The following is a 12,427-nucleotide window of genomic DNA, read 5'->3' on the forward strand; positions in this document are numbered from 1 at the left end:
CACAGACTGCTTAAGATTCTAGAGTGCTAGAAACAGTGCTCTAAATGGTTTTGTAGATCCTTCATTGCCTAGCTCAGTGTCTTCTGTATGCTGTTGTTAGCTACTGTCTTGTCTACTCAGAGGCACAGTAACCTCATGTACAATAGAATGAACCGGTGCCCAGCCCTGCATTATCTTCACAATTGCCAGTATGTTCAATCACATAATTGCAGCTATGGTGCTAGTCCATTTCACTGAGGTTCCCCTGGCCTTTGCTGGCCCTCTACTTCACCAAACATGATGTCCTCCTTTAGCGATTAATCCCTTCCGATGATTTGCCCAAGGCAAGAGAGTAGGACAATATTCTGTTGTGATCCATAAGGTTTTCATTGGCTAAATTTTTTGAAAGCAGATGACCAGGTCTTTCTTCATAGTCTGTCTTAGTCTGGAAGCTCCACTGAAATCTACCCACCATGCATGATCCTACCGGTATTTTAAATACCAGCGGGATGGTTTCCAGCATCACAGCAACATACAAGCCATCACAGTACAAGAAACTGATAGACAGGTAGTGGACTTTGTACATAAAAAAAAATAAAAATTATTATTATTTTTTTTTTTGTACATAGTGGGTCAATAAATAATAATAATAAAAAAAAATAGCTGACCCTAATATAACTCGTTCCTGTCGAGTTGATTCCAACTCATAGCCACCCTATAGGGCAGAGTAGAACTGCCCCATGAGGTTTCTAAGGAGTGGCTGGTGCACTTTCTATATGCCAAGCACTGTCATAAGCACTTTACATGTAGGATTTCATTTAATTCTATGAGATAGATGCTATTATTACCATCTTTATTTTACGGATGAGGAAACTGAGACCCAGAGATGCTAATTTACTTGCCCAAGTTCAGGTAACAGAGCTAGGATTGGACTTAGGTACCCTGGGGCCAGGGTTGTCCTCTAAACCAAGACACTACACTACCATGTAACTGAATGTCATTTATTCCCCAGAAATTTCTGCTTTGCTTAAGGAGTGGACATGGTATGCATTGTGATATAATCCATCTATTTGTTTTCTTTCTCAGGCCAGCTGTGGTGAGGGCCAGGAAAAGAACTTGTTTGGAGCCCTGGGCTATTGGCCTCATTACCTTTCTATCCTTGATTGTCCTGGCAGTGTGCATTGGACTTATTGTTCATTATGTGAGATACAGTAAGTATGAGCTGCCCTGGCATCATTTTGACTCATCCCACATATTTCTCACTTACCTTTCCTGTTTCTATTTGCCTTGGGTGTATTCATTCATTACTACAATTTATTTGCATAGCTGGCACAAAGAATTCTTTACCTGTCTTGCCTCTCTCTTTGAATCCTCACAGGCCATGGAGGATCCTGGCTTCTGCCTTTGGTGTAGCTATGCTTCCTGCTGGGAACAGCATGCTAGTTTGTATACTCACTAATGAGAATAATAAAACCTTAAAGAGGGAAACAGTGGAGGTACACAAGAAAGCTAGAGGAGAAACACAATATCTTATGTTGTTTGAGGCCATAGGGCTACCAACTTGACTTAAAATAATTCCAACTCATTGATTTTATGGAGCCCAATAAATTAATTAAATAATCAGAGATCATGGAGAAGTTGACTCTATTTATAACAGTATATTGGAAAAATGCTCATAGCAACGTATTGTTGAATAAGTGCCTATTTATGCTATTTTAAATCTCTTCTTGGGACATATTGCATATGACTAAAGAGGACAGGATATGCTAAGAAGGTTAATTATAAAGAGGCTCACTCTATGATAATCAAGTATCTAACTTATTGCTGGATGAACCTGGAGTTGCTGTTATTAGAAAGATCTCCAGGGTCCTTCAGAACAGTTCTTCCCCAGTGTAACAACCCTCATGAAGTTTGCTTCTACTGTGCAGGTTTTAATTAGTTGACTCAACTATGACCTATTGGTTTAATATCTCCCTCTGTGATTAGATTATGCTTTGATGTTCAAAGCCCTATAACCAAAGAAGCTAATCACTTGATTCTAATGTAATTGGCGATTTGGAGAAGTTGCTTTCCTGTGAAGAGAAACGGTGATACTGTAAACTGATTATCATCCCCCAGAATCACACACTAATCCAATCTTAATTTCCAGATCAAGGTGGATCATTTCTGGGTAGTTTATGAAAAATAATTAAAGCAAAATTTATTTTTGGTAGAATTTGCCCACATGTCTTTAAATTCTGGGTATCTGCATTTTGATAATGGAGACTTCTGTGGAGCGTGCCTTTAATAAAAAAAAGAATAGTGGGAATACCTTTATAATTCTACAGCTATATTATGAATATATTGAGTTCCATTACATTGTGAGCATCATTATACCTACTCGTGGATGCTTAAGACTGGGTAATACTCACTTTTCTACTTCCAGAACTTAGAGGAATCCTGGCATATACTAGGTGCATAATAAATGTTTATTGAATATTGAATGACAGAAATGAATGAATAATACTTGCTATGCATTCAATTGTGTCGCTCCAAACTGTATGTCAACTTGACTAGGCCATGATTCCCAGTATCATGTGGTTGTCCACCATTTTGTGATTTTACGTGATTATCCTATGCGTTGTAAATACTAACCTCTATGATGTTAATAAGGCAGGATTCAATCTACAGGATTAGTTGTACCTTGAGTCAATCTCTTTTGAAATATAAAAGAGAGAAGCAAACAGAACAGAAAGGGACTTTATACCACTAAGAAAGAAGAGCTGGGAGCAGAGCGTGTCCTTTGGACCTGGGGTCCCTGCTCTGAGAAACTCCTAGACCAGGGGAAGGTTGATGAAAAGGACCTTCCCCCAGAGCTGACACGCAGAGTGAAAGCCTTCCCCTGGAGCTGGCATGCTGAATCTGAACTTCTATCCTCCTTAACTGTGCGAGAATAAACTTCTGTTTGTTAAAGCCATCCACTTGTGATATTTCTGTTATAGTAGCACTAGATAACTAAGACAATATTTATCATGTCTTCTTGGGGCTTGCTTTGGCTTGTCTGATACCCCAGGAAGCACCTAGGAATGATACTGCCCTTATCACCTCAGTGAGAGAAAATATTTCTTACTACTGACTTCTTTGCCTCTTCCCAAGTCAAGTTTCGAAACACTCACAAATCTTACTCATATGAATACAATGAAAAACTAGCAAGATTTTCCAGTAATCCGTGCCGATTTCCAGTATACCTGTGCCTGAATCCTATTGTTTGGGTGTTTGGAACCCACAATTTCCACTTCCCACACAGGTCACCTGAATAAACAGTGATTGTTGTGATTAGTTTTATTGTCTCGTATTTATGACCTGTTCTCTGTTTTATGGAATGTAAATTCATAACAGAGAACATATAGCATGTGACCATTTACGAGCTGGGATGCAAAGATAACCAAACCATTAAGTTACAGAAACAGACAGTGATACAGATGAAGGTAATCAGACTTGGGGAAAAAATCCTTTTCACCCTCATGTCATGGAGTTGTACGTGTAGTATGTGTTCAGGGACCTTTGGGACTGCATTTCTGCCCCTACTGTAATTTAAATGACCAGAGGCAAATCTGTTATGAGCAACATGTTGCGGATGTAGAATCACAAACCTGTTAGGAAATTATCAAGAAACTCACATTCATCCTTATGTCTCTTACTTGTCTGTTAATATCCTGTCTTAGTCATCTAGTGCTGCCATAACAGAAATACCTCAAGTGGATGGCTTTAACAAAGAAAAATGTATTCTGTCACGGTCTAGTAGGTTACAAGTCCAAATTCAGGGTGTCAGCTCCAGGGGAAGGTTTTCTCTCTCTGTCAGCTCTGGAGAAAGATTCCTTGTCATTAATAGTCCCCTGGTTAGGGAGCTTCTTAGAAGCAGGCACCCCAGGTACAAAGGATGCCATCTGCTCCCGGTGCTGCTTTTTTGGTGGTGTGAGGTCCCCAACTCTCTGCTTGCTTCCCTTTCCTTTTTTATCTCTTGAGAGATAAAAGATGGTGCAGGCCACACCCCAGGGAAACTCCCTTTACATTCGATCAGGAATGCAACCTGGGTAAGGATGTTACAATCCCACCCTATTCCTCCTTAAAATGAAATTACAGTCATAAAATGGAGGACAACCACACAATACTAGAAATCATGGCCCAAGCAAATTAATACACACAGTTTTGAGGGGGCATAATTCAATCCATGACATATCCCTAACAATATTTTTGAATAAGTAATGTGCCACATAATTCTGGAAACTAAAGATACTTTTAAATATTTGGTGGCCTGATTGGGTCTATAGAACAAAGTAAAATGCTGAGTATAGATAATAAGTTGTTCATTAGGTTGAGCCATATGCAGCTGCCAATATTTGACCATATTTGACTTATGCAAATGACAATTACATGCGGTTCAATCTAATAATTAAAAACAAACAGGTCTAAGGAAGTAGAAGAGTCCCTGGTGGTATATAGTTAACACGCTCAAACTGCTAATTGGAAGGTTGAAGACTTGAGTCCACCCAGAAGTTCCTCAGAAGAAGGGCCTGGAGATATGCTTCCAAAAAATCAGCAATTGAAAACCCTATGGAGCACAGTTCTGCTCTCACACACATGGGGTCACCATGCATCAGAATCCACTGAAGACAACTGGTTTTTTAGGAAGTAGAACAGTCAGCTCTCCTTTTATCTGGAGCCTTGCTATTCAATGTGTGGTTCAGTATCCGCAGTATCAGCTTCCCTGAATCTTAGGCCCAACCTTAGATTATTAAGCCATCATCTGCATTTAAATGGGACATTAAAGTTTGAAAAGCAGCATTCTAGAACAATGAGGATAACTACACAGAGAGGTGATAAGAGTTAATACTTTTTTTTTTAGTGATCAGGTAAACTCTTTTTATATAAAATGTTTTTCAGTATTTACGTAGAGGTGATCTTACTCGTGGTTTTGTAGAGGTTATAACTTTTATTAGTTTACCTTAAATTCACTTGCAAGTTACATTGGCTTAACCTAATTCCTGCACACTTTCCCAGGGTAGAGCAAAAATTGTGAGAGCTACTCTTTTTGATTTACAGCAAACTGGATTTTTTATTAGTTGTTTCCTACCCCATTATTAATTAATAAAATAAATTATATCATATGTTACATTCTGAAACAAGAAGCCCTGGTGGCACAAATGGTTAAGTGCTCAGCTGTTAGCCAAAAGGTTGGTGGTTTGAATCCACCCAGTGGCTCCTGGGAGAAAGATCTGGCAATCTGCTTTCTTAAAAAAAAGCCAAGAAAACTCTGTGGGGGTAGTTCTACTTTGTAACACAAGAGGTTGCTATGAATCGAGACAACTGGACTGCACTTAACAACAACAATTCATTCTGAAACAAGACCAAATCCGTATATAATAACAAGAAAGTATGTGTATTGTGTTGTGTTAAGTTTCAGTTATACTCCAAGGTTTCTTCTTAATAATTTTTTTTAGAGAATGACTGTTTAAATTTAATTAGTTTTTTCAGTGAAAACACACTAACGCTAGAGAGCACATGGAAGGGAAACAAACATGAACATGTTCTGTGACATTGCTCTTTTCCTTCGAGGAAAGTAAAAATTCAAAAATGTACAGTACAGAGAAAAGCTACATTAATATTTAGATTATGTAATTTTGTTTTGTAGACAAATCTGAATTAATGAATCGGAATCAACTTGACAGCAATGGTTTGGGTTTTTTGGTTGTTGGGTATACCAAAAAAAATCAAGCTCATTGCCGTCAAGTGGATTCTGACTCATAGTGACCCTGTAAGACAGGGTAGAACTGCCCCATAGTTTCCAAGGGGCACCTGGTGGATTTGAACTGGTAAACTTTTGATTAGCAGCCAAGCCCTTAACCACTACACCGCCAACCATGACAATTTTCTTGGTCACCATTGTATCCTTAATCCCTGGCAGAGTGTGTCTTACAGTGAAGGTAGTCTAGATTAATATTTGTTGAATGAATGAATAAATAAATGAATCTTCTGAGGGCTCTGTGCTTGCTTCACGTACATGAGGATAGAAGAAAAGCTATGCTGTGTTCAACTCTTTAGCAGTCAAAGATACGGGCTGCTTAAGCTGGACTCAGCAAGTAGAGATATTGGCTCAGGAAGCAAATAAGCCAACAAGCCAACAGCGAAGAGCCAAGGAGAAAATAAATGGAGTTATTGGGGAACCAGGAGAAACTAAGTAGTGTCCCTGGAGGGTTGTATCAGATGGCAGCTCTAGCTTCCCAAACTTCCTGTTTACTGGCTGGTTTTTTTTTTTGTTTTAGCATTTTTCTCTACTCTCATCTTCCTCTTTAGCTAAAATAAATGTTCTCACACCAGAGTTTTTGTGTCCGGAATGCATGTGTAGGTTACTGAATTTGGGAAAGCCTATCTGAAGGATATAAAAATGCAGTCACATTAGGGAAACTCCTTAATCCATCCCTGTTTGTGTGCTCGGAATAGATGACTCACTGCTCTTGTGGTTTATTCAGGAACGGATGACACATGAGTAATTAGCTCACAGCCACAATGAAGTGTTTGTACAATACCTTAGGAATACCAGGTGTTTCTTACAGCTTTTGTACTCTAAATCTTATGATGATGAATGTTATTATCTTTTATTCAGAGATAGCTATGAAGCCCGGGGCAGGTTGATGGGCTGGGGCAGGGCCATTCTTTCCTGTCTCAGTCTTTCTCGTAACCACCAAATGGGGAAATGATGATGCTTTATATACATCTGTTTAATGTAGTTGGGGTTTTTTTTTTTTTTTTTGACTCTTTTCTTGTAGATCAAAGGAATACTCACAGTTACTATAGCACACTGTCATTCACAAGTAACAGACTGTATGATGAGTTTGGAAGAGAAACTTCTAAAAACTTCACAGAGATGAGCAAGAAAATTGAATCAATGGTAAGCACTTTTTTTTCTCCCTTTCTAAGCCATTTGCTATCACTTCGTTATTACAATTTTTACTATCCCAGTTTCTAAAGAATTCATTTGACCAGGGACAGATTACCCAATAAACAAGGTAAGCACGTGTTTAGGGCATCAGCAAAACATGGACACTGGTTGTCCAAAGCAAAGACCCATAGATGCCAAGCAGATAGGACACAAGGAAAAATGAATGCTTTAAAAAAAAAAAAAAAAACTGCTACCAGCTCCAGTGTGTGAGAATGTGTCAGTTGGAAATAAAGATCTCACAGAGTCATGAAGACACCCATGTACAAGGTTGTTTAAGCTATGAGGCCCCTACCACTTCAACACCTTTGTTGGTATCTGTCTCCTATGGTCCCCTCCTGTGTAATTGAAACTCCTTGTCTCAGCAGGTGTCTTGGGAGTATACTATTTCCTTGCAATAAACAAGAGGTGGGGATGTAATGTTGAGTCTAACTCTTGCCACATTCAGTTACTAAAAATTTTATAATTCCGTTCATTTCATTCCCCTAAAAGGGCATATGTCATTTTTGCGTTCAATGGCTAATATCACAGTTGCATTTACAAAGAAGTTACATCATAGATAACTAAGACACACACACACGCACACACATACACATGTATATGTTACATGTATATATACATATATACCTCACATATCCCGTTAGAATGAGTGAGTAAGCAGAAGAGGGGCACCACAGACAGTCAGTGTTTAGGGCCCTCACATGCCTTAATCAGGCCCTGAATTCAGCTGCTCCTGGCATATCTTTGCAATATGGGAAGAGGCCCTACCTGAGAGATATAAAACAAAACTGATATTACATCATCTGGAAGAGCACGCTTTGCAAGACAGAACCAAGTGACCCTTAGCCGTTCCTTTATGTCCCCTCACTCACCCTTCCTTAGCTAGTGTTCCACTCTTGACTGGCAGACTCTAGAAATTCTGGGAAAGTGAGGGTGGCCTAAAATATGATTGTTCTGTCCTAAAGAAGAGAACTTGAGCAAGAGATCTCAAGATTAAACTATTTAAACACATACCTGAATAATATTTTAGTACTTAAGCATATCCATCCCTGGACCAAAAAAACAAACAAGAAAGCCTCAATGCCAACAAACCCCATTGCTTTTGAGTCAATTCTGACTCTTGGAACCCAATAAACAGTAACCACCAGTAGAACAAATAACATCCATCGGATGCCAGCGGCTATTATCTTTATGGAAGCAGATCACCAGACCTTTCTTCCATGGCACCACTGAGTGGTTTCAAACCGTCAAACTTTTGATTATTAGTAGTAACCAAATGCAAACTGTTTGTGCTACTCAGGGACCAAATCTGGACCAGTTTTCAGTAAATAACTGTTGAGCGAAGGTCCAGGGTCACCAACAAAAGGCATGACCTAGACACACAGGCAGTGATGAAACAGTGCTTCACTCACATAAAGAGACACAGCAAGGTCAGCTTTACTTGTCCGTGCTGTTCTCCCATGACCAGCAGATCACTCCCCACAGCTGGGGCAGGGCTGATGTTCGGCATGCATCCCTCTGAGCCACAGATGTCTTTTCTTCCTTTAGGAACAGATAAAGAAGTAGAGTTGGTCAGGGGCCATATAATGCACATATAATGTCCTCAGGGCAAGAGGGGAGGGTTGTGCTGATAGTTCACCAGCTGCTATAGGATGTGTTTTGAGTCAAGACACCCTGGGGAAGGGAGTCAGTCCACACTCTCATTCCATCTAAGAAGCCAGGTTGGTACAACTGGTCCTAAGCACAAAGTTCATTTGGCGGTCACAGGGAAAGGTGACCTGCTGTACTCTCTCTGCAGCGCCACAATAAGCCCATAGGAAAGCCATGAATACTCATTTTTATCTTTAAGATGGAAATATCACCCAGGGGGATGAATCAAATATTTAAGCAACTGGAAAAATTAGCAATGTAGACCAAAAGAAACAAGGGCTTGGGTGATTGATTTTCATTATTATCGGATTACTTGAAGAATAATTTGGATTTTTCCTGCTAGTTTGTGAGAGTACCGGTTGCATAATATCATGGAAATAGCACTGGCTAGAAATCAGGACACCTAGTTCTGGAACCCTCTACAGCTGGTGACATGCCATTTGCAATATCACTTAATCATTCTGGTTACATTGTTTTACTATGGAAACTATGGCATCAGATTAGGTAATTTCTTAATTTCCTCCTGCTGCCAGTATCCTGAATAAGAATAGAATGTCTGTCACCCCATGCGAACAACCTTATAGGCTAGAAGGTGGAGGATTTGTTCACCTTGCTGGGAAGGAGGACAATCTTGGCTGTGTTTGTATCTGCAAACACAAACCAGGAAAATATTGAAAGAAGTTCTTCGCTGAGTGTATACATACCCATACACCAAAAAAAAAAGTCTCATGGCCATTAACTTGAATTCCTCTTATAGCCACCCTTGACATCTTGCCATCTTTTGTGTTACAGCTCTCTCTCTCTGTTTCCTGGGTCTAGGAGGGTCTCAATGCAGGGAACCCAGGTCCAAAGGACATGCTATGCTCCCATGTTTTCTTCTTGGTGGTAGTCAGGCCCCCTTAGAATTCTTATTTACAGTGATAAGAAATATCTTAACCAAATACATTCTTGCACCTTATTAGAGTAAATCTTATAGGATGTGTTAGGTCAAGTATCACAGCACAGACAGAGTAAGAACTGCCCCATAGGGTTTCCAAGACTGTAAATCTTTACAGAAGCAGACTGCCACATCTTTCTTCCGTAGAACGGCTGGTGGATTTGAACCGCCCTTTTTCAGTTAGCAGTTGCTTTAACCACTGCACCATCAGGGCTCCTATATAAATATATATATATATTTATATAGGTGCTCTGGTGGTATATAATATGTATTACATATATAATATATATTTGGAAACCCTGGTGGCATAGTGGTTAATTGCTATGACTGCTAACCAAAGGATCAGCAGTTCAAATCTGCCAGGCACTCCTTGAAAACTCAGTGGGGCAATTCTACTCTGTCGTATAGGGTTTTTTTATTACATATATAATATATACCCAGTACATATGTATATTATTACATATTTATTATATTATATATGTATTACATATAGATTATATATGTATTACATTACATATATAGTATTACATATACATATTACAATATTATATATGTAATACATATATTACATAATATGTGTATTACATATATACATACATATGTATTATATATAATATATAATACATATGTATTATGTAATACATATGTCTTATATATATACATGTATATGTACAGAATAAAGGAAAGGAAGTGGAACTAAAAAGGTAAGAAAAGATATAATTTGCCTTATTCTTTGTGCCATTCAACAAAAATAAATTTTATATTTACTGATTTAAACTTAAAGGAATATAGGCAGGATTCCTTAATACCTATTGAAATTATCTGATGAAAAATAAACACTTAAGTAAAAAATTTTAAGTTAATACTGTTATCTATTAGAAAAACCCTGTTTAGATAACGCATTTGAATTGTGCTGATCTGTCTTATAATTATAGGAGCTATCCTTGATTTTAAAGACAGTAGGAACAAATGAAATGTAATAAAGAATAAAAAGGCTCATTGTTTCTGTTAGTCAATCAGCAGTTAGTAGTAACCATGTTTGATAAATATCAACACACTGAAAACAAGAAACAATTGAAATGTTTCCTTACTTTGATTTCAATTTAAAAAAATTAAGTTGACTCAAATTCTTTTTTTTTTTTCCACTCTCTCCTTCTCACAGTTACGAGGTTTAATTGGGAAGTAACAGGTTACAATTCAGGTTCAGGAATGCTCAGGATATAGTTCTTCAGTCAGGACAGCTCCTTCTCAGTCACACACGAAGGCACATCTCTGTCTGGCCCCTCGGCCTCTACCCTGGTCTGGCAAGTGTTACAAAGCTCTTTTAGCTCTGGGGACAAGTGCCCAGAGGCATCCCACTCTGCCTTGGCCTGAAGGCACTCAACTCTAGCTCAGCAAACCTACCTCCACCAAGTGTCAAGAGGCACTTTACCCCACCAGTAAGCCTGCTGTCCGAAGGTACTCAACTTTCTTGCTCCGTGGGCCAGCCAAGAAGCCCACTTTGCTATCTCTCCTTGTCTCCTGCTGATCTCCTGGTTCTGCTGCCTCTACTGCTGCCAGTTCTCTGCCAGTGCTTCTTGACATCTTGCCATCTTTTGTGTTACAGCTCTCTCTCTCTGTTTCCTGGGTCTAGGAGGGTCTCAATGCAGGGAACCCAGGTCCAAAGGACATGCTATGCTCCCATGTTTTCTTCTTGGTGGTAGTCAGGCCCCCTTAGAATTCTTATTTACAGTGATAAGAAATATCTTAACCAAATACATTCTTGCACCTTATTAGAGTAAATCTTATAGGATGTGTTAGGTCAAGTATCACAGCTCAGATCAACCTTTCTAAGTGCATTTTTGAGTGCTGAGCTCATTGTGGATGCAGATTATGCTAGATAATTGACAATTTTTTCACCAGGTGTGGGAATCATGTGACACCGTCACTTATTAATATATATTTATATATACAAATACCTTATATATTATAATCTATTAATTTGTATTTATATCTTGCCCAGCTATCACTTGGTGGAATTATTTCATCTTTGTCTATGTGCAGTTGAAGTCCCCAGCTCCTATAATTGCTAAAGCAGAGTTCAGTTGAAATCACTGTTAGAATACCAAGAGAGATTACTCAAGTTCAGTACATTGTGAAATGTTGGTCAATTTTTTTTTTCAGAGTGTTGAATTAACTCACAAAATTTCAGAAAATTGTTCTCATTGACATATTTTGAATATTTTTGAACAGGTGAAAAATGCATTTTGTAAATCTTCATTAAGGGAAGAATTTGTCAAGTCTCAGGTTATCAGATTCAGGTATGTTGATCTAAAATGTTGACTTATGTATATAATAAAAAGCTGAAGCTGTTAACCTGGTTAATGATAAATACCTTCTGAAGTGATATGATGTAGTTCCATTAGATAAACATTCATCTGGTACGTGTTTTCTTTAAGTCATAAATTACAATGTTCCTTAAAAACTCAAACCAAAATAGTTGCTGTTGGGTTGATTCCTACTCATGGAGAAGCCATGCGTGTCAGAGTAGAACTGTGCTCCACAGGGTTTTAGACAGCTGATTTTTTAGAAGTAGTTTGCTAGGCCTTTCTTCCAAGGTGCTTCTGGGTGAGCTCAAACTTCCAACCCTGTGGTTAGCAGCCGAACACTTTAACAATTTGCACTGTGCTTTACTCATTCTCTAAGTCCAAAAGTAAGCATTTGTAAGGTGATCGCTACAGGCAGAGGTGTAATTGGTGGTTATGTTATAGAGTTGTTCTTTGGGAAACCTCTAACTAGCAGAGATAAAGACCTAGCCCACATCCTTTAGTTTAATAGCAAGTAGTACCTTATGTACTACCCAAACCAAACCCATTGCTGTTGAGTTGATTCTACTCTTTGCAACC

General features: G+C 38.7%; 1 protein-coding gene across 1 annotated transcript in view; it reads left to right on the top strand.

Moving 5' to 3' along the window:
* The first annotated feature begins 1,021 nt into the window (after positions 1–1,021).
* The window catches only part of TMPRSS11E (transmembrane serine protease 11E), a 32,034-nt gene continuing 20,628 nt past the window's right edge, over positions 1,022–12,427 (top strand). The window contains exons 1-3 of the mRNA XM_023555098.2: positions 1,022–1,190; positions 6,786–6,907; positions 11,775–11,842. Coding sequence (XP_023410866.2) covers positions 1,025–1,190; positions 6,786–6,907; positions 11,775–11,842 — 356 coding nt within the window. The 5' untranslated portion in view covers positions 1,022–1,024. The remainder of the gene's footprint in view (positions 1,191–6,785; positions 6,908–11,774; positions 11,843–12,427) is intronic.

Source organism: Loxodonta africana, chromosome 5 (assembly GCF_030014295.1).
Source record: "Loxodonta africana isolate mLoxAfr1 chromosome 5, mLoxAfr1.hap2, whole genome shotgun sequence".
In the NCBI taxonomy this organism is placed as follows: Eukaryota; Metazoa; Chordata; class Mammalia; order Proboscidea; family Elephantidae; genus Loxodonta; species Loxodonta africana.